Source organism: Cydia splendana, chromosome 18 (genome assembly GCF_910591565.1).
Source record: "Cydia splendana chromosome 18, ilCydSple1.2, whole genome shotgun sequence".
NCBI lineage: Eukaryota > Metazoa > Arthropoda > Insecta > Lepidoptera > Tortricidae > Cydia > Cydia splendana.
This window is the reverse complement of record NC_085977.1, coordinates 3769129-3791037: the sequence shown is the minus strand read 5'-3', so window position 1 is coordinate 3791037 and position 21909 is coordinate 3769129. Positions and strand designations below refer to the sequence as shown.

General features: G+C 39.2%; 2 protein-coding genes and 1 long non-coding RNA gene across 4 annotated transcripts in view; 1 reads left to right on the top strand and 2 right to left on the bottom strand.

The window, feature by feature from the left end:
- LOC134799388 (uncharacterized) overlaps positions 1-21909 on the bottom strand; it is a 232755-nt gene that overhangs the window by 54921 nt on the left and 155925 nt on the right. The gene's annotated exons all lie outside the window — the stretch shown is intronic.
- The window catches only part of LOC134799371 (transcription factor IIIB 90 kDa subunit), a 59074-nt gene that overhangs the window by 4876 nt on the left and 32289 nt on the right, over positions 1-21909 (top strand). The window contains 1 exon segment of the mRNA XM_063771781.1: positions 2259-2363. Coding sequence (XP_063627851.1) covers positions 2259-2363 — 105 coding nt within the window.
- On the bottom strand, positions 8059-18497 carry LOC134799305 (BTB/POZ domain-containing protein 6-B). 2 transcript variants are annotated; one of them, XM_063771685.1, is made up of 7 exons: positions 18231-18497; positions 12327-12493; positions 11002-11286; positions 10595-10742; positions 10128-10344; positions 9118-9483; positions 8059-9042 (listed from the first exon to the last, which is right to left on the bottom strand). In XM_063771685.1, exons 1-7 carry the CDS (start codon positions 18332-18334, stop codon positions 8563-8565), a joined length of 1767 nt encoding a protein of 588 aa, XP_063627755.1. In that variant the 5' UTR covers positions 18335-18497; the 3' UTR covers positions 8059-8562. The 2 variants fall into 2 exon arrangements, with proteins under 2 accessions (XP_063627755.1, XP_063627756.1); XM_063771686.1 differs by lacking the exons at positions 12327-12493; positions 18231-18497 and adding an exon at positions 11540-11732.

Here is a 21909-nt window from a genome sequence, read left to right as displayed (position 1 = left end):
CAATCAGTCAATCTAATAATAAGAAGTCGTTACATATATACATGATTCAGTCCTACGGAAAGAGCATAAAATAATTATAAATATTGGGCTATTTTGGGATTAAAAAAAAACTGGGTTACCTACGCCATTTCGAAAGATGTTTTGCCGATAGTTGTTTTGTCGAAGACCTTTTATCGAATCTACTTTTAGACGAAAGCTTGATCAATCGCAGGTACCATTCATCGAAATATCATTTCACCGACAATTCGTTTTGTCGAAAGCTTAAAACATCGAATATTCATTTTATCGAAACTTTTTTACACATGATATTTCATCGACATTTGAAGTACTATACCTACTTATGCAATGTTTTATTTGATCGAAAAATTGAATCTTGACAGTTGCGAGGGTTTCAAGGCACAAGGGTTAAACAAATTTACAGAATAATTATTTATTGCCTAGCAAAAAATCTTGTAAGACTGGAAAACCGAGTAATAAATATAAAATAGTGTATATTTATTGGGTACTTCAGTTTAGTATCTTGCCTATGCATTATTTTCAAATGAAGCTTTGCCTATATCACCATCTCATCCAGAAAATATAAAACTTTTCTATACGATGATCTCCCTCACTGACTGTACTAGTACTAGCTAATCGTGCAGTCTAAGGCGAGGCCCGTCTTTATTATACAGGTTGATTTCTGGGTCTGGGCACTTTTTCTGACTCTGTAAATGATCCACATTATCATATGGTAGTATTTTATTAAAAGATAATTACTTTAAATATTCTTATTTTTCAAGTAAAATACTGTTATACTAAGTAATTATGGTCACCCTGTGACTTTTGACATACGCTGTATGGAAAGCGACAAGACGTCACATTGAGTAGGGTCACCAAATTGTATGCAAAAATGTTTTTTCCTACTTGTCATCTGGAAAACAATCATCATTATTGGTGATAAATAATAATTAACAACATCATTAGGCTCATCTTTGGATTCTGTATGATGTCTGGCTCTCTTGCTCCACGACCCCGAAATCATCCTGTATAAGTCAATGCCTGATTCGAACGTACGTCGAATATTACGTCTAAGATACGATATCGTATCCAGACGTAATATTTGACCTATCTTAAAGTTACTAAACTGAAGTACCCAATAAATATACTATTTGATATTTATTACTCGGTTTTCCAGAGATTTTTTGCTATGAAATAAAAAATTATTCTGTAAATTTGTTTAACCCTTGTACCTTGAAACCCTCGCAACGGTCACGATTCCATTTTTCGATAAAATAAAACATTGCATAAGTAGGTAAGTACTTCAAATGTCGATGAAATATCATGTGTAAAAAAGTTTCGATAAAATGAATATTCGATGTTTTAAGCTTTCGACAAAACGCATTGTCGGTGAAATGATATTTCGATGAATGGTACCTTCGATTGATCAAGCTTTCATCTAAAAGTAGATTCGATAAAAGGTCTTCGACAAAACAACTATCGGCAAAATATCTTTCGAAATGGCGTAGGTAACCCAAAAAAACTGGTTCCGAGCCCTGTGTGTAACGGCCCTAATATTTATTTGCTTTTTTATTAGGGTTCCGTACCCAAAGGGTAAAACGAGACCCTATTACTAAGACTCCGCTGTCCGTCCGTCCGTCCGTCCGTCTGTCACCAGGCTGTATCTCACGAACCGTGATAGCTATACATATAGACAGTTGAAATTTTCACAGATGATGTATTTCTGTTGCCGCTATAACAACAAATACTAAAAACAGAATAAAATAAAGATTTAAGTGGGGCTCCCACACAACAAACGTGATTTTTTACCTAAGTTAAGCAACGTCGGGCGGGGTCAGTACTTGGATGGGTGACCGTTTTTTGCATTATGGTACATGGTACGGAACCCTTCGTGCGCGAGGCCGACTCGCACTTGCCCGGTTTTTATGTTAACATCTCTAGCATCTGATATTTTATCCTATTAGGTATTACTGCAAAATTCTTATGATTATTTTGCACTCTAATCGGCCCAATGTTTACGAAATTATAGTCAAGTTTAATTTAACAAATATGCGGTTGGCAACTCTAAAGGTTTTTATAGGTGGCGCCAGCATAGCTTTTTCATATTTATTCTTGGATTTGGCTTAGCATTTGGGTCATATAATTCAAAAACACAGAATAATTTAACACTATTATTAGAATTGACATCCCTGTCAACGTAATCAGGCGCCAACGCCATCTGTATACCAGTTTCAACAATATCCTTAACATCGTACATACAGACCTCCTAATCGACATCAGCGACGCGCTGCAAATCTGCTGCTACCAGCTCGGCCGCACCTACTTCCGGCTCTCTCGCGCTCTGTGCATCAACATTCCACCTACTGGTAAGTCATAGACTTAGGGCTACGTGTAGTCTTGCACCATTCACGAACCCGAGGTTAACCGGTTAAACCTGGAGTTACCATGGTTACCAGTACAATTTGACACTGGGTTAACGGTTTAACCGGTTAATCCCGTGTTAGTGGGATGGTGCAAGTGGCGCAGACAACATAATGTGCTAGTAAATTATTGCTAGTGTTCTCCGTTTGGTTTCGGCATAAAAATCATGTTTTGGTCGTAGGTTCGGTTTCTGTCAAAAAACTGCCGAACCGTTCGGCCGCGCTAAAACCGTATTTTCTGTAGTTGTCGAATGAAGTTCGGTTTCGGCCGAATCAAGAGCAAAACCTTTGGTTTATTCGGCTCTGTGTATCAACATTCAACCTGCTGGTAAGTCTATTTCACTCACTTTACTGAAACGAAGGGCTTTTTTACAGCTTGGCCCCGAGTGTGGGGCAAGACCGCATTACTGAGACTCAGAGATATCTGAGACTGCTCGTCAGGAAGTTTCGCGGTGATTTTCCAGTAGAAGTCAACTCAGTTTGAGACTAACACAAGTTTAAGAATTTCATTTATGACACAAATATGTATGGGGGTCCAGGCAGGAGGAGCAATAATAACCGCGGTATAGTCAGTTAAATAATGAACATTTATTGAAATGTATCGTCGTCTTATATACTATTCCTAAACCTACGAAAATCAGAAAGATAGGTATCTTAAAACCGCAGAATCTATTCTACCCTTTGACGTAAATCGCGCCTCTCTAGAGTGCGATGGCATATCTTCTATCCCGCTCACAATCGCCGGTTGCATGAAGTGGGTAGTAGAAAATACAGCAATTCAGGACTACCGCGGAGAATGTCGCTTTCGAGAGTAGCACGCCCTGTCTTCCATCTCGCTCCAACCGTTGCGTAAATACGTGCGCGCCGCCTGCGCGCGCCTCAGTTGCGTCCGGCCGTCGATGCGAGCGCATGTCCCATAGCACTCCCTCTCAAGCGAAGCGAATACGTTTCGTGACTCTGCCCGATCTCGTCACATATGTCTGAGTGTCTGGGCTAGAAGACTGGCTGTCGCTTGTGACGTCTTCATTGTAGATGTAGGCTGGCTTCAGACGCTCAATAGTGACGACAGTAGTTCGTTGTGGCATTTGTATCTTGAAATACTTGTCGTAGCGTTTGAGAACCGCGAACGGACCGTCATATGGTGGTGTGAGCGGGGGTCGCACGGTGTCATTACGCACGAATACGTGAGTGCACGAGGCAAGGTCCTTATGCACGAAAGGTCTCCATTGCGTGGCGTGCGTCCGGGTTACAGGAACAAGTGATGACATTATCTCTGACAAACGTCGTACAAACTCTGCATCTTCAATCGTCGACTTTGTAGGTACGAAGAAATCAGCTGGCATGCGTAGCGGAGATCCATACGTCATCAATGCAGGGCTTAGGTTGTTATCGCTGCGTAATGCGGCTCGTAATCCAAATAAAACTGTAGGCAGCTCTTCGGACCATCTTGAACTTTCGCCCCTTGCCATAAGAGCGGCTTTCAAGGTGCGGTGTAGCCTCTCCACTTGAGAATTCGCCTGAGGGTGGTAGGCAGTGGTACGTATTCTCGTAGTCCCAAGCTTCTTCAGGAGAGCGTTGAAAAGGTTTGACTCAAAGGTACGACCTTGATCTGACGTGATGCGTAGCGGACATCCAAATCTCGTAATCCAGTGCTCGTACAAGACTTTAGCGACAACTTCAGCTGTTATGTCACGTACTGGTATTGCCTCGGGCCACTTCGTGCAGCGGTCGATCATTGTGACGCAATATCGATAATCATTTGATATTCTTAGGGGTCCCACGATATCGATATGCAGATGCTCGAAACGTTGAGATGGCGGGAACTCGCCGATAGGTGGAATCACGTGACGATGTATTTTAGCTCGTTGACATCCAATGCATGCTCGAGTCCAAAGTGCGACGTCTCTGTTCATTGCTGGCCAAAAGAACTTAGATGCCATAAGTCTCCTCGTTGCGCGTACACCTGAGTGGCTTATACCGTGTTGCGCTTTGTAGGCCGCATAACGATAAGCGATAGGTAAGTACGGTCGCGGTGTGCCAGTTGAGAGCTCACACGTGATTGGTCGATTGATGGCTGGTAACGTGACTTCAGTGAACTTCAGATTTTCTTGAGTTTTCAATTTTGTTAGTTCTTCATCGGTGCGCTGGTCGGTGGCTAACTTGTCAAAATCTATTGCGGAAGGACATTGTATTTCTTCGATTCGTGATAAGGCGTCAGCGATGTTGTTTTTGTCGCCTGGGATATACTGGATGCTCGAACAAAATTGGCTAATGAAGTGCAGTTGGCGCTCGCGTCTCGGAGTGTCGCTGCTGCTCGGTGCTCGCGTAAGTGCGTGCGTAAGTGGTCTGTGATCCGTGTAGACGATGACGTCATTGCCTTCTATAAGTCGTCTGAAGTGCTTTACAGCCATGTAAATCGCTAGGAGTTCGCGATCATACACACTGTAGCGGCGTTGCGTCGGACTCAGTGCCTTCGAGAAAAATGCCAGAGGTTTCCAAACATCATCAACTTTCTGTTGGACTACTCCTCCTACGCTGTGGTCTGATGCATCACTCATGATACATAGAGGAGCGCCGTGAACTGGATATGATAGCGTAGTTACTTCCAATATGCTTTGGCGGCATTTCTTGTAAGCTTCATCTGACTCGGTGTTCCATTCGATAGGAGTCTTGTCATTTTTCTTGGAGTTGTGCAGATACTTGTTGAGTTGAGACTGAAGTTCCGCTTGATGTGGTAGGCAGTCACGGTAAAAATTTAACATGCCTAGAAATCTTCTCAGCTCACAGACTGTCTTCGGCTTTGGGTAATTCGATATTGTTTCGATCCGTTCTTGAGTGGGACTGATGCCGTCGGGTGATACTTCATAGCCAAGGAAGTTGATTTTTCTTCGTCCGAACTCGCATTTATCGACATTGAGAGTTACGCCGTATTTATCTAGGCGTTCCAGGACTTGTCGAAGCAGTGTTTTGTGTTCTTCTTCATTTTCAGAGGACAGGAGAAGATCATCGACGTAGCAGAAACAGCCATCTATGCCTCGTAGAACGTCGTGCATGAATCGTTGGAATGTTTGGCTTGAGTTACGGAGCCCGAACGTCATTGAGTTAAACTGGAACAACCCGAACGGTGTGATTATTGAAGTTTTCTGCGCGTCTTCTTTGTTCATGGGTATCCAAAAATACGCCATCTTCAGGTCTAATTTAGAAAAAATCTTCTTATTGTGCAACTGGTATGTAAAATCTTGAATTCGAGGTAACGGATAGCGATCGGGTTGCGTTACGGCGTTCAGACGTCTATAGTCGCCGCATACACGTAGAGAACCATCTTTCTTCTTGACAACGTGCAGTGGACTTGCCCAGGGGCTGTTTGAGGGTTGACAGATGCCCATTTCCATCAAGCGTTCGAATTCGGCCTTCGCCGCTGCATATTTGTCGGGCGGCAGTGGGCGTGCCCTGGCGAAGAGTGGGGGGCCCGTAGTCTCGATGAAATGTTGCACGTTGTGCTTGGCCGGCGTTTTCAAAGACATTGGTCGTAGTACATTAGGATACTGCTTGAGAATCTCGTAGTAGGCTTGATTGCTGCTGATCAAATAGACGGTTTCTTGAGTACTTCGAACTGTTAACGCGTTGACTTGGAGTTTAGTGGTTTTATCGATGAGCTTCTTTTGATCCAGGTCAGGTAGCAGCTTGTAGTGCCGAAGGAAATCAGCTCCGAGGATTGAGGTCTTGATGGCAGCCACGATAAACGTCCAACGGTAGTCGCGCCGTAGCCCCAAGTTGAGAGTGATCGTTTTCTCTCCATAGGTCTTTATCGGCGTGTCGTTTGCGGCGTAAAGCTTGTAGGTGCTTGATAACTGGTTTTTCTTGTGATGCGACGATAGTACAGATATTTCGGCGCCAGTGTCGACGAGGTAACGTTCTCGAGAGTTGCGATCGATGACACATAGGCGGTTGCTGACTGAAGGTACACCGAGGCCCGCCAGAGTCGGTGTAGGCATTAGTTTTCCGATGAGCTAGTTTTCTTGCTACACGGCGATTCGCATCTTCGTGCTTTGTCTCCGAATCTGAAGTGATATCTGCAGAGCCATCCAGGATCACCTGGATTGCGTGAAGTTCCATGCGCCGCCATAGATCTCGAACGGGAACGGCTGCGAGAGCGAAAGGGACGGCGATAGCGTTGCCGGCCGCCGGACCGAAGGGCTGCAATTTCGAGTGTTAAACTGTCGAGCTTCTGGGATAACTTCTCAAAAAATGTGTTTTGGCTGCTTTGCGGGGCTTGAAAGTCTGTGGCTTGTGTGACTGCAGCAACGGTGACTGGCTCGGCGTGCTCTAACATCTTGTCGGCCATGGCGGCGAGAATATCACGTCGGGGTCACCAGATATGGGGGTCCAGGCAGGAGGAGCAATAATAAACGCGGTATAGTCAGTTAAATAATGAACATTTATTGAAATGTATCGTCGTCTTATATACTATTCCTAAACCTACGAAAATCAGAAAGATAGGTATCTTAAAACCGCAGAATCTATTCTACCCTTTGACGTAAATCGCGCCTCTCTAGAGTGCGATGGCATATCTTCTATCCCGCTCACAATCGCCGGTTGCATGAAGTGGGTAGTAGAAAATACAGCAATTCAGGACTACCGCGGAGAATGTCGCTTTCGAGAGTAGCACGCCCTGTCTTCCATCTCGCTCCAACCGTTGCGTAAATACGTGCGCGCCGCCTGCGCGCGCCTCAGTTGCGTCCGGCCGTCGATGCGAGCGCATGTCCCATATATGTGTTAAAACTTTCACCACAGCTTCTGACGAACCTTCTTCTAGATTAACATCAACGACACTCTCAAGATTTTCTGTTACCAGCTCAGCTACTGAGACGCAAAGCCGTCTTAAACCATGGCGGGGCCCGGGGCCCTTAACCAGAGGCACAAATAATTAGAGGCCTCCGAAATAAAATATTAGGGTTAACAGTTCAGGATTTTCTCTGCACAGAGTGGCACCTAGCATGCAATTCTTAAACTAAAAATTATCTGCGAGCTGTGATGACACAAATCTCTCAATGTTTATTTTACAAGAGCGTGATATTTGGAATTTTGTAAGTAAATAAAAATTATGAGTCTACATTATATCAGGAAAAATCTTCAGTGCTGTTCAGGATATTTACTACATACAACGGCGATATCTAGCATAACAATTATGCGTCACATATAGGGGTTATTAATGTTATTATCCTAAGAAAACTCTTGATAGCGCGATTCAAAATTTGTAATAAAGATACCCCTTTATAAGGCATATGGTTTCAGAAATTATGCAAAATTGAACACTATCGCTTTAAAATAAAGTTTAATATCAGGTGGGAAATATATCCCCTCTGCCTTACAAAGGGATACACAACAGCGATTTTGTTAGCATTGACAGCATAATCCTAGCATTGGATGTGATGTATTATAGGAATTCATATCCTTTTATGGCAGACACAGAATGTATGATGTTGCTAATGTTTTTGTTTTCTACAGCAAGAGGAAATTATATACCACTTTTATACAAGTTTCCATTATAATATATTTACACATATATTTTATAATCTGAACAACACGTACTGCAATTTCTAAATCGCTAATGCTAAGGAATTAAAATTAAAGAACAGCATAAATATTAATTGTAATATATTGCAATAAATTTGTGTTATGGATCATTTCTAGTTTAAGCATTTTATAGAGAGCATTACGACATCCATATCACATTCTTAGGTTCCCTTATGTCTATTTAATTTTTAATTCAACAATATACAAGTCATTTTATATTTTCAACGAAACAATAACATTTTGGGAATGTTAAGTATCATAAATATTGAACGTTTTTCCCGATTATATTGAGGTAACGTCAGCCAATACATGTCAAGCCGGAGTCCTTAGTGACCATAAAATTCTTTGACCTAATGTTTCAATTGACCTAGATTTCTTTTTGAAGTTGTAACCGTCAGTTTTTGTAACAGTCATTCATAACTCAAAATATTCTCGGTTCTTTGTGTAACAACTGAGAAATTAAGTACTTTAGACCTAAAGAAACTTTAGGTCAAAACATTTAGTAGGTCAAAAGTGTTCACCATTACACTGACATGTATTTGAGCGGACGCGGCCTTTGTATTAATTGTCATTCCTCGCTCCCAGCGCCACTCATCGTAGGCCCATAATAGATCAGTTCTGGTATCTGACCACCTTGCACTCCTGTCCCGTTGGTACTCTCCGAAGAACAGTGGAATTGGAATGTCACTGTACCCATGTAGACTTCACTCAATCCCTCTTGGCCAAAGTAACTTAGCTCGCTACCATCCAGGATAGCGGAGGCTGTGTAGAAGTACTCCGGCTCTATCTGTATTGGGTTCTCAAAGTAAACATGGAAGGTGTTGCTTGAGCCATCCGAGAAGAACTTTGTGTTGTTTTCTGCCAGGACTCTGCCTAGGCGTTTCAGCTCGATCTTCACATTGTAATCTGCAGCACCGTTCGAAGACCCGTACAGTCCGAAGCCAACAACGAATATCCTCTTGTCTACGCAAAACTGTATGGAGTCGCATCTGCCGCGATATCGCCACTGATTGCTTCTATAAGCGCAGGATTGAAATCTGTGACATATCTGGAAAGGTAAAAGTTCTAATTATTTTTACGCACACATTTATAATTTAATGAAATTCGTCAATATTTACGTTACCTGAGACTTGAGTCCGGCTCGGGATTTGATGGGGTAACACAGTGGTGGTTTGGCGCACGCGGTGAAATGCAGAAATATGTCTATAGTCTCTTGTGGTGTGAGTATTCCTATCTGAGCAGCACTATTGGCAAACTCTTCCAAAGACATTGTAGGGAATCTGATCAAGTATATAGCGTTTCCGAGCATTGCTCGCTTGTTGCTTGGTGTCGACTCAATTTCTTTTCTAGAACATTCTGCTTGGGCCCAGGCTAGAGCTGCCTCAAATAGATTTATTTCTTTGCAATTTAAAGTTTCTCTCGCTAATACTGATTCCAGGGTCGAAATATCAATGTCAACGAATCCTTCTGATGTCAGGGCCATCTCAGCCTATAAATAATGAAATAATCTTGTTTTTTAAAATTGTTAGGTGTATTAAAACTGCAATACAATTTGTTTCAAATGTTTTATTCAGATCTTTACAAATGAGTCGGAAATGTTACAAAAATTGTACGACATTTCAACATTTACATGCAAATTCTAACATGCAGACACCAATGAATACAGACTGTATTGCAGTTTATATCTATCTACGTATTGACTAGGTATAGGTACACTTATACTTGGAATGTTATAGGGAATATCAGTCAGTACCAAAAGTAGCTGAGCAAGTGAAGTGTTGGAAATGAGACTAATTTTTTTTGGGCATGTGTGGATATTTTGACCACCTCACCCATTAAATTTTTGCTACTGACTGTAGAAACAATGTTGCAAATTAACATTAATCTTAAACCTAAATCACAACCAAAATGCATAACATTGAGCATTAGAGTTTTGTGTACTAGTAGTTTCAGTGGCATAATTTTGAGATTCGGACTTTAAGTCTTTTCATCACAGATTCATAGAGTATCACTGCTTTCTGCTTCAGGACTTGAAAAGTTTCGACTGGAAGACCGTGAAATGGTGACTAGGCTACTGTAGGATGAGGACGGCTCGAGGCATATAGTTGATATGTGTTTTGTACTCTCACATACCTGGGCGTCGATCACTTCCCAACATCTCTGCATGAGTTCTGGCTCTTCAAAGAGTCTGGACTGGCTTAGGAGGAGGCAAGCGTTTTTTGCTGTGAGACTAGTCTCCAGATAATTGACGCAGGCTCTTGCTAGATGAGGCACTATGTACTTTTTTGCGACATATAGTGTTGACAACACTGTGTCCGCTTCTAGCTGGATTTCATCACAGTATAAATACCTGAAAAAGAAATAGTGGTCAAGTGAGCACAGATTATTAAAACAAAATTTTGCTGTCTATGATCGAAAAAAAATTGCTTCTATGATTTATTTCAATGGTTTGATTTGTTGTTGTGCGAGGTCTGATTTAATTTACGTATTTACTCGCTTTGTTTTTGTGTAAAGTTCCTGTTTTTTTTAACCAAAGTATATTTTGTAGTGTATACTAGAATAAATAAATTATGATTGGTTATAAAAATAAAATTTCTTACTTTAATAATGTTAGGAAAGCTGAGGGCTCAACATCGGGAACCTCTATTTCTTGTTTACACTCTGCCAACCCTCCGTAAAACATGGCGTAGAACACAGAACTGCCCGTTGCTAAAACATACTTGTGTGCTGGGATCACTTGAGTGTGGCCTGAAATTGGAGATATATTTTATTAGACATTAATGTGTAATAACAGATCAAAATATTTACATAACTAAAGATTTTTTAAGAATTCCTTGGCTTAAAATTAAGGCAAAATACTTCAGTAAACACATCATCTGAAGAATTGTATGAAAAAACCACTATAACTAAACCCTTCATATTTGAGACTGCACAAATTTAGCTTCTCCAAGAAAAAACTAAAAATACAATAAAAATGCATTTCATTATTAATAAATTTTAAACTTACCGGGGCTTCCAACAACAAATGTGATATCAGCCATCAGTTGATTATTGAACATCGCTGCATTCCGCTCCCTTATGGTGGGCTTTGTAGCTTGCCAGTTGGGGTCCAGCGTGGCGGAGCCCGGGGGCGGCGCGGGGCTCGCCGTGGGCGACGGGACGGAGCTCGAGGACCCGCAGGGAGAAGGCGGGCCACTGTAGCACTGAGACACCTGGGTGCCTGTCTCGCGCTGCGAGATCGTCTGACTGTGCGGCGGAGATAATGACTGGCCTCCATTGTTTATGTTTTCCGCTGCAAAGTAAAAACACAATTATAAATCAATTAGCCAACTTCGAGCTAAGACCTAGGGCGAACGCCAAATCTTAGACCACAATATCCAGGTCAGACGTCCGACTAATTATAGTTAACACAATCACGTCACTATAACTTGAATTCTGATAAGGGACCAAAAACGGCTCCCGCTAATGCATTATTGATCACACCTACGTTGTCTTTGACGAAGATGGAACTTAAAATCGATAATATTTTTCAAGACTGTGCTCACCGTTCATCCAAGCGTTCGTTTGTGCGACCGACATACTATCCTGTAACCTCTTAGGAGGCTTTGACACAATTCTAGAACACAAATTCGACATAGTTTATAAACAACGCCCGCGGAATCGTTCAAATTCTTTTGAAAAACATTAGGGCCGCGTACTCCTACAGTTTGACGTCGGCCATATTGCTTGACGGGGAGGGACGGGCGGCGGGAGGTAGGGGAAAGTGGAAAAACAGCCAATCCAATGAATCCGGTACAATGTTGCGTTCGAATACAAGAATACAAGTTAAATTATTTAGACTCGACGAAACTGTTTTAATTTTAATAAATTTGTGTATTTTAGTGTGTTCTAGAAGGAAAAAAGGAACATAAAGCATAGACAATGCATATCTAAAAAAAATCGGTACACAGCAAATTAACACTAGTAGCAGAATTTAATTTAAGTCATAAAATTCTTATCTTCGTCTCAGGTAGGCTACCGCGAAAAACTAAACTCTAAAATTCGAAGAATTGTCTGGGTCTGTCGCTCGAATAATGCAAAAGCGAGTAAAAAATACAATTTGAATTTAGATCTTCGCGAAAGCCGTATTGTATTGACTTTTATGCTAAGTCATTTTTATGTGGATGATAAATGGCGTCACATCACCCAGTAGAAAAATTAAAAGGTTTAAAATCTGTGCTGTGTTACTTGAATTATGACATGTAAATAACACTTGCACTGCGTGGGCTGTCAAAATCGCTGCAGACTTTTCTTGGTCTAACTCAAGGTACAACATATCCTAGATCACTTTACCTTCAACCAACGGCCGTGGCCGTGGTCGTTGCCGGCGCTGGGCCGGTTCTTGACAGTTGTTGTTCACCTCCGCGAATCTGCCATCTTCGTTGATGAGGCTTTCGAAGAAATCCACGCTGCTGTCCATCGAGGTTTGCAGTCGCAGTTGGCACGCGTACCACACAAATCTGAATAGAAATTAATCATCTTAAACAATAAGCACTTACTAGTGAATTGGCGAGTATCGTGCTTCGCATAAATTACGGGTTAGATACAGACTTGAACCATATTTATATTGAAACAGCCCTCAACAATAAAGCATGTATTATTTGTCTACTTTTTATCGTGAATATACAGAGTTTTATACACAGGCAGTTCAGTTCTGACATGGAGTCTTAAGCAATCTTGTTTGCATAAAAACCGATAACTTATGAGAGAGGCGTGCGTACTTAAAGTTTAAGTTAAGAACGGCCAGTCAATTTTTATAGAAAAAAATAATAATTCAGATACAAATGTTAAAATATATATTTTATTTGTTGTATGTATTCAGATCCACCAAAATTGCTCATGTTGCGTTAGATTAACATAGGCATTTCTGTGAATGTAAATTCATGCAAAATAGTTTCATTAACTTAATTGAAGTCAAGATAAATAATGGTAAATAGTTTTCTTTGACGTCAGTAATTAAGGCAAATACGTAGTAAGATGCGAAGTTTTTTTTTTCTGGTACCTAAGTCCAGAATTTTTTATATTGTTTTCTAAACGTAAGTAAACAAGTAAAGTTAAATATATGTACTACCACCACGTCCTTGTTTTTTGTGTTTGTATTGTTCAATAAAGGACCATGGGCAACTTTGTATGGAGCCTGGACCCAACGCCAACAGAAATGAGAGTTATTAGATAGGTATTTCTACGTACTTCATTTTTTTCTATGGGCACCAATCGTAATTCCATTGCAGAACTGAGATATTGGTATTTTAGCCAAAATGTCGTCACTCTTATTACCTAGGCAATAGAGTCCAAGTAAGTAAATTAATTGCTGCAGGGTAGATGTTCGCGCATCGCCGGGCGAGCACACCGAATGATTTGCCGCGCTCGCCCGGCGGTGGACTCTATTGCCTAGGTAATAAGGGTGACGACTTTTTTAGTAATATACCAAATTCTCAGTTCTGCAATGGAATTCCGCTTGGTGCCCATAGAACGAAATGAATTACAGGAAAATACCTATCTAATGACCTAACTCTCAACTCTGTTGGTTTTGGGGCGATTTTGACGCACAGTCCTTTGTTTTAGATTTTTAATTCGTCATTGTAAGGTTTTTAGGTTTTGGAGAGAAATACATAAATAAAACTGTCGGCGCGACGAGTAATGGACAACAACATTTGGACTGGTGACCGTTGGCCATTGCTCGACAATTGTATTTATGTACATTAGGTACTATTGTATGTAAAATATGTTGACTTCGCTCTCGAGGATTGATTAGCATATGATGTGCCTGTTTCGGTAATTTTCCTGTAATGAAAATATTACAGGAAACATTTCCAGAAGCATTATCTGTTAAGGGAATCTTATTCCTCGTCTACATATACAAATATCGTTTTTTTTTATAGTTACATAGATATACATAATTCTGAAGAACTAAGAAAAGCATTCACAATAAAGGAGGGTCTAAATTATGCTCTTAAGTATATCTTAAGTATATGCGATAAAAAATTAAAGTAAACAGTGAGTCATAATCCTCTTATCGGATAGACAGTTCGGGTTTAGGCGGAATAAATCCACGGAAGATGCCACATCAACTCTCGTCAACCTAATCTCATCATATTTAGACAAAAATCTAAAATGTATTGGCGTCTTTTTGGATCTGGCTAAAGCCTTTGATACCGTGTCGATACCGATCTTGCTCCGCAAACTACAAAATCTAGGGATACACGGTATCCCGCTGTCGTGGTTCGAAAGTTACTTGACAGGGAGAAGGCAACTTGTCAGAGTAGGTTCCTTTACTAGTTCGACAGAAAATATTAAATTCGGTGTTCCGCAAGGAAGTATTCTTGGTCCCACCCTTTTTACGGTTTACATGAATGAAGTTCTAAATTTAACAATTCCTAAGTCTGAAATTCTCTGTTACGCAGACGATACCGTTATACTTTTTAATGACACATGCTGGAAGAACACAATCGCTACTACAGAAAAGGGTATGAAAATTGCATCTGACTGGTTCCGTTCCAACCTTCTAACCCTGAACTGCAAAAAAACTAAATTCCTTTGTTTCTATAAAACCGCCCTATCTAAACCACTTCTTCCTCCTATTATAAAAATCCATTCATGCACAGACTACCCTACTTCTAACTCATGTAACTGCGATTCCATTCAGAATACTGATGTTATAAAATATCTTGGTCTTTTAGTTGATGAAAAACTGAACTTTAAAAACCACATACATAAACTCTCTGCCAGAATAAGAAAGTCCATTTATATTTTCAAAAAGCTACGTAACTCTGCCGATTATTCTATACTTAAAATGGTTTACACCGCGCTCTGTCAGTCTGTAATTAGCTATTGCATCACAGTTTGGGGAAGTGCAGCAAAGACTTTTATGCTAGAAATTGAAAGGGCTCAACGTTCTGTTTTAAAAGTGATACTTAAAAAGCCCTTTCGATTTCCAACCATTGATCTCTATGCTCAAGCAAACGTCTTAACCGTACGTCAATTATTTTTAATGAAAATTTCTTTACACACTCACAAATTCTCAAAATTATTACATTGCTATAGTTCTTTAATTAAAAAACGTGTCTTTAACTTACCGATTCCAGAAGTACGTTCCGTTTTTGGTAAACGTTTTGGTGAACGAATCCGAGTAACCACTTACAACGCCATGCTTAAACACTGCAACCTTAAAGACTGCACCATCGTCGAAGCAAAGAAACTCCTATTTATTTTTTTACAATCACTTAACTATGCCGAGACAGAAGATATTTTAGTTAAAATAATTTAGGTTTATTTTTCATGTTTTGCCATAGAAATGTATATCTTTTTCTTACTTATAAGTATGTTATAAGTTCTCATTTTAAGTCTGTTATATTATATCAAAAACATACCTAAGATATTACTGGACTTGATTGTGTAACTTAGATCTCTTATTTAAACTGTAACTGGTTCCCCGCGATACAGGCGTAGCCTAGTGCGGAGACCCCTGCCATACTCTGTTATGTGTTCTTTTGATAATAAATTTATTCTTATTCTTATTCTTATTCTTATTCATAATCAATTAATCATGCTACTTGAGATTATCTCATTATTATACGGTATGTTATTTCATCAAATAAACTCTTTCACAAATAAATGCCGTAATAAAAAGGGTTCGTACTCTCGACATCCGGATTAGGGTTGTTTCACACGTACCACAACCACACCACGTCGCAGCGTTAAAATGCGGTCAAGCAGTGGTTACGTGTGAATTGTACTATTCATTAAACGTACAAAATATGCGCCCGACCACGTGTTGTGGTTGTGGTGTGGTTGTGGTTACGTGTGAATTGAACTATTCATTAAACGTATAAAATATGCGCCCGACCACGTGTTGTGGTTGTGGTGTGGTTGTGGTTGTCGTGTGGTTGTGGTACGTGTGAAACAACCCTTAGAGTTTGTGACTAGTGACTACAGTTGTCTAATTGTTATATAAATAATGCGTCAGTGCATGAATTAACAGTTTAATTAGATATGCCGAGTGGTCGACCAGCGACTACGACTCTTTCATTCCTTTAACCGAACTTATGTTTCTATTACTAGCGCTAAAAAAACAGGCCATTAAACTATGTTATGTCGGCCTCTAAATTTGAAACTATTTTCGAATATCATAGTGGATATGATAATTAAGTACGTTGTTCCTAGCAAAATTAATTCAATCTGCGGACTGAGTAACAACCGGTTTTCCCAAAATAAAATCAACCTGTTTGTTAGTTATAACTTTATAAGATATAGTCAATAACACCTGCCTGATAGGATATGACATTCAAAAATATCTAAAGGTTTTGCTATACATATAAGTGTTTGATTTTCTAAAACATTTTTCAGCGCATGGTTGTGATGTCTGCACCTACCTAAGTACTATAATTTTTCATCTACTATTACTGAAAATAAGTCCCCATAAATTTTTGTATTATTTACTAGAGTTAGACCAAGAAAAGTCAGCAAAAATTTCGATAGCATACGTAGTGCAAGTGTTATTTTAAACGTCAAACTTCTATGAAATTATGACGTATAAATGACATTTGCACTACGTGTGCTATCAAAATCGTTGCAGATTTTTATTGGTCTAACTCTATAAACAGTTGTGAAGCTAATATTTATCGCCTGGTTGTAGGCACTTTGTACATCTTATTTCAGACTAGTTATTCGCTCAGCTTCACATAACTTCGCAAGTATCTGGGCTCAAATACTGCATTAAATCAACGACCTAAAATATGTACATGCATCCATTGCACTCCATAAAAATTGAGCAAAAAAATACAGTAAATAGCGTTGTGATAAATGAATAATAAAGTCCATGCCATAGACCTCACTGTTATGAATATTATCATGAGTTTTATTATATTTGGCAAAAATTATACAAAAGCTTATTATTTAAAGTTCCTTGGAATATACGAGACGATGTTGTAGAATACGGATTAAATATGGGCAGAGAATCAAATTTGACGGAATATCCATGTTGCCCAGAATCTCATTAAATATGTGTTGATATGCCGGTTGCAACGCTTTTTACTTGTGACTGGTAACGTGTTGTAAGACTTGAAATCGTTACAAAAGCCGAATTTTATAGCACCCGGCTCGATGGGCCAATGTTTGACGCCATTGCTGTAAGTGTTTATATTGCTCTGTTGACTGCCCTCTTTTTTATTTTATCTTATCTGTTGTCTTATGACTAGTTTTAAGTAGGTCTTATTTGTCTAACAGAACGCGGCTGCAAGAATAGTTTCATGTTATTAATATTTTATAAGTATTATGGATCATCAATTCATCAGTTAAGCAAAAATGTGATCGTAAATATGATTTGTTAAGTCAGGTTCCGAACGTTTGAACCTTATAGAATATTATGAAGATTTTTCTGTATTAAAGTTCTATTAACTCTTATTTTCACAATGCATGGATATTTAAATTTTAAATAGAGTCGGGCTAAGCTTACTCTACACCGTGTTTAATAACACAGAGCGTGGAAGAGTTAACATAAACGTAAAACTTGTATGAAATTATGTCTTTAAAATAACACTTGCACACTCTGTGCTATCAAACACGGGGCAGAGTTAGCTTATCCTGACTCTACGTATATTAATGTCTTATAGGGCTTTAACGAAGCTTTTCATTTACACACGGCTGTGAACTTAATTAGTATTCTGCGCCTAGCCTATATGAAAAATGATTGCCTTTGCTCGTTTAATTGAAAATATTACTATGTTATGTGTTATGTACCTATAATTATTTTAGCATGTTATAGAATCCATGACAGCGAAATGAAATATTATATTTATGTATTCCATCAGTGCCTGCGGCTCCACCTGCGTGGGTTTCGGTCTGTATTACTTTCCCTCCCTTCCAAAGTGGTAAATTAAAAAATAATTCTTAGGGCACTTTCGACCAGCCATTTTCCATCAAAATCGATTAAGTAGTTTTGCCGTGAAAAATATCAGACATGACAACTTTGGAATTTTGAGGGTAGGGTAGTGTCATTTTAAAAGTGTATTTTTATATTTTTTATATCACGTAGAAAAAAATACAAGTTTGCTTGAGCCTGACTCATATTTTCTTAATGCTAAATTATTTTAAATTATCTCTTAAAATATGTTTGACGCATTACTTAAACAAGTTTTTTCATAAAAACAAGTATTAATAAAATAGAACGTCCGAATAAAGTAAATTAAAATAACAAACCGGTTAGCGAAGTATGTGAGGTCCGCTTTTGTGAAAATCAAGCCTAAAACTATTTTTCCTAATATCACAGGTATTTTCGGTGTTCCAAAAACACTCCCCTTCATTTCATTTTCTGGTACTGCATCCGTTCATTTTCACCACACTATTCACTGAAAACCGGTACAGTTTGTACACTTAATTTTTATGCATTCAGCCAAGCATAAGTATCCGAACGGATATTTTCGATTTATATTTTTTTTAAATAACGAATAAAATAATGCGTTTGCATTGGTGCGATGGTGCGTTCGAACAGACTGTCGCAGCGCGCAGACGCGGCCGGTCACGCACTACTATAGTTTGCGCAAGGTCACCTGTCTCCTAGGCGCCGGTGGACCGCCGCCAAGCCTGAGCGAGATGGAATACATGTGTTATCTGTGCTCGCTTATCGATCTATTGTATCAATCAGCGATGGTATTGTCGACCTTGATTATTTTTGTTTTGATTAAAATTGCATAGACGCCGGGCCGGGTTAAACCAGTTTGACCGTTTTTGGAGTTTGACCGGAACCAACAACGCTGTTTTGTAGCAGTTTGCATGAGTGACTCGTTAGATTTAATTAATCATTATACCTACCTACATACAAAAATTAACTGATGACTAAATAGGTAGGTACCTAGGTAGCTAATTTTAGTAATTAACTATATAGGTATGTAGAGCACGTGTAGAGCATTCACGCATAATTATTAATTAAATAACCACGACAGAAGTGATCCCATAAGTTCTCCTTGAATAAAGTTTTGTATGGAGCACTAAAAACTGTAGAAAAACCATCTCGATCAACAATAAAATTACAGTTAAGTATATTAAATCGATTAATGTAAGGTACTTCCATCGACCCCGTGACTCCGTGACCAACTGACCACGAATGCTGAAAAGGCGTCGAAACTTCGATAGGTCAGGTTAGGTCTTAAAAGTGTTTTTATGTCCCAAGTACTAATATGTATGTTCGATTGTTTTAGGGTGGGACCATAAATAGCGTTTGCGGGATGAAAATATAAATCAAAATACCTTACCATAACTTGCGTAAGCATTCTTAATTAATAATCAATTGATTTCTTTAACAAGCTGCAAAGAATGATGTCATAGCTAATGCATAATTCGTACCTATTGTATTAAAATGAGTCATGCTAATCATATTTGGATAAGTGACCCCCTTTTAGGACATTGCTGCGCTGCGGTTACAGACGCACAACATTGCACTTGAGAGATATAGACGCAGTTATATGTTAGAATGAAACGGTAAACCAAAAAGACTTTGATTTGATTAACCCGCAGTCACTCTCATCTTTATTTTACTTATGTATTTAGACACTTTAGTTCTCATCAAAAGCCCCCGAGCAAGATTTGTTTCTGAGGTGACTGTCACCGATACACAATGTATACCTATTTCTGCACAGTAGACCAGGTATCTATTACTAACCTAGGTCATGGATAACTTGTGTAAGCAGTGTCTTTCACATACGGGTTGTCTTGTACATACTTAAACCAACGCACAACAAATGAACAACAAATTTAACTGTTTCCGAGGAAATTGATGATTTCGTCACATTGTTATTATCCCGGCCACACTGATAAATATTGAAATGGTTTAAAAAAAAACGGACAAGTGCGAGTCGGACTTGCCCGACGAGGGTTCCGTACTTTTTAGTACTTATTTGTTGTAATTGTTGTTATAGCGGCAACAGAAATACATCATCTGTGAAAATTTCAACTGCCTAGCTATCACGGTTCATGAGATATAGCCTGGTGACAGACAGACAGACAGACGGACGATTACGACGGAAGACGATTTTGATAGCATACCTACGCATTGCAAGTGTTATTTTTCATAATTTCATAGAAGTTTGACGTTTAAAATAACACTTGCACTGCGTGTGTTATTAAAATCGTTGAAGACTTTTCTTGGTATAACTCTACACATTGTCCATTAAACCATACATTATCCATTAAACGTGGACATACACAATACACATGTACTTCTTTACAAACCGTCATTAAAACTTCTTGAAGAGTGGTTTTGAACAGACCTATTGTGCTACTTGTCATCGTTAATGTCTATACATTCGTGAGACTCGTAAATACTAGTAATATGGTGTTTTGATGATGAATTAAAAAATGACGGTACTTTGACCATCAGTTGAATATCCAGCATTGATTTTATTTTTATTTACTTACACACATAATAAAGAATGAATTAGATTTGACCTCATTTCTAGTATTAGTCGATTAGCACGTTTTAATGAGTGTGTGATCAAATACCGCAATGGCGGTCTTAGCATTCTTGTTCCTGAACACATCATAGAGAGCTTATAATAATTACTAGCTTTTACCCGCGACTTCGTCTGCGTGGAGTTAGTAATTGGGCTAGCTTATTTTTTATCCAATCTGCTTTTTATCGATTCCCCATACTAACTTCCACCCCTATATTCACCCCCTTAAATGGTGATTTCTGAGATAAAAACTACCCTATTTCCTTCCCCGGGACTCAAACTATCTCCGTACCAAATGTCAACTAAATCGGTTCAGCGGCTTAAGCGTGAAGAAGTAAAACAGACAGCCAGACAGACACACTTACGCATTTATAATATTATTAGTATGGATATGAGCTTACATATTTAGGCATTACAACCCCGCGTATGACTTTCTTATTATAAAACTCGCTTTCAGCTCGTTTAATAATCCCATACTTGTGTTTTGTAACAGTAACATAAAATAAACTATAACATCCATACCTGCATTGGCTCTACTTTGTCAATAAGGATAAATCCTTGCATTTATAAAATCGTTTGATCTTGTTTAAAATTCCATCTACACATGTTGGGATTGTTGGGTGGTCATCACGTAAAACACATTACAGCAGGCTATGCATAAAGTTGTTTTTATTCGCCTAAGAGCTCGTCCAGTGTAAATTGGCCCTAAGAGTGGCTTAGAGACACCCCACACTATCGTCTCCTGACTTCTGAGCGTCGGCGTCTAGCCCTCTAATTGACTCTATGGCTCTATGGCTACGCAATTGGCGCAACTGCGCAGCGACGCCATTTTCCATAGCGCTGACTAGACGCTGACGCTCAAAAGACGCTCGTTTGAGCTCTCTCTTATAATAAGGGTCTCCCCATATATACAGTGTGGAAAAATCGAGTGCCACATGGATGGCAACTACCTTAAATATTGTAAATAGCACATTTTGTGTAAAGGAGACTTTCCTTTGTTTTTAAAAACAATAAATTCTGCATTTAAGGATTTATGAAAAATCGCTTGCCTCAGTCGGGACTCTCGAACCGGTCAAATGTGACAAAAAATAACGTGCCGTATTTTATGATGCAGATTGAAAGGTTTACTGATAAGGTTCATTTTTCTCTAAATAACAAATACAATCAGAATAACGGAAGGCCATGAAAACTAACAATTACCTTTTAAATTTGATTTTTTGTTACATTTGACTGGTTCGAGTCCCGACTGAGGCAAGCGATTTTTCATAAATCCTTAAATGCAGAATTTATTGTTTTTAAAAACAAACTAAGTCTACTTTACACAAAATGTGCTATTTACAATATTTAAGGTAGTTGCCATCCATGTGGCACTCGATTTTTCCACCCTGTATAATATCGAAGCGAAAAAGTCGTCGTTCGGCTCGGCTCGC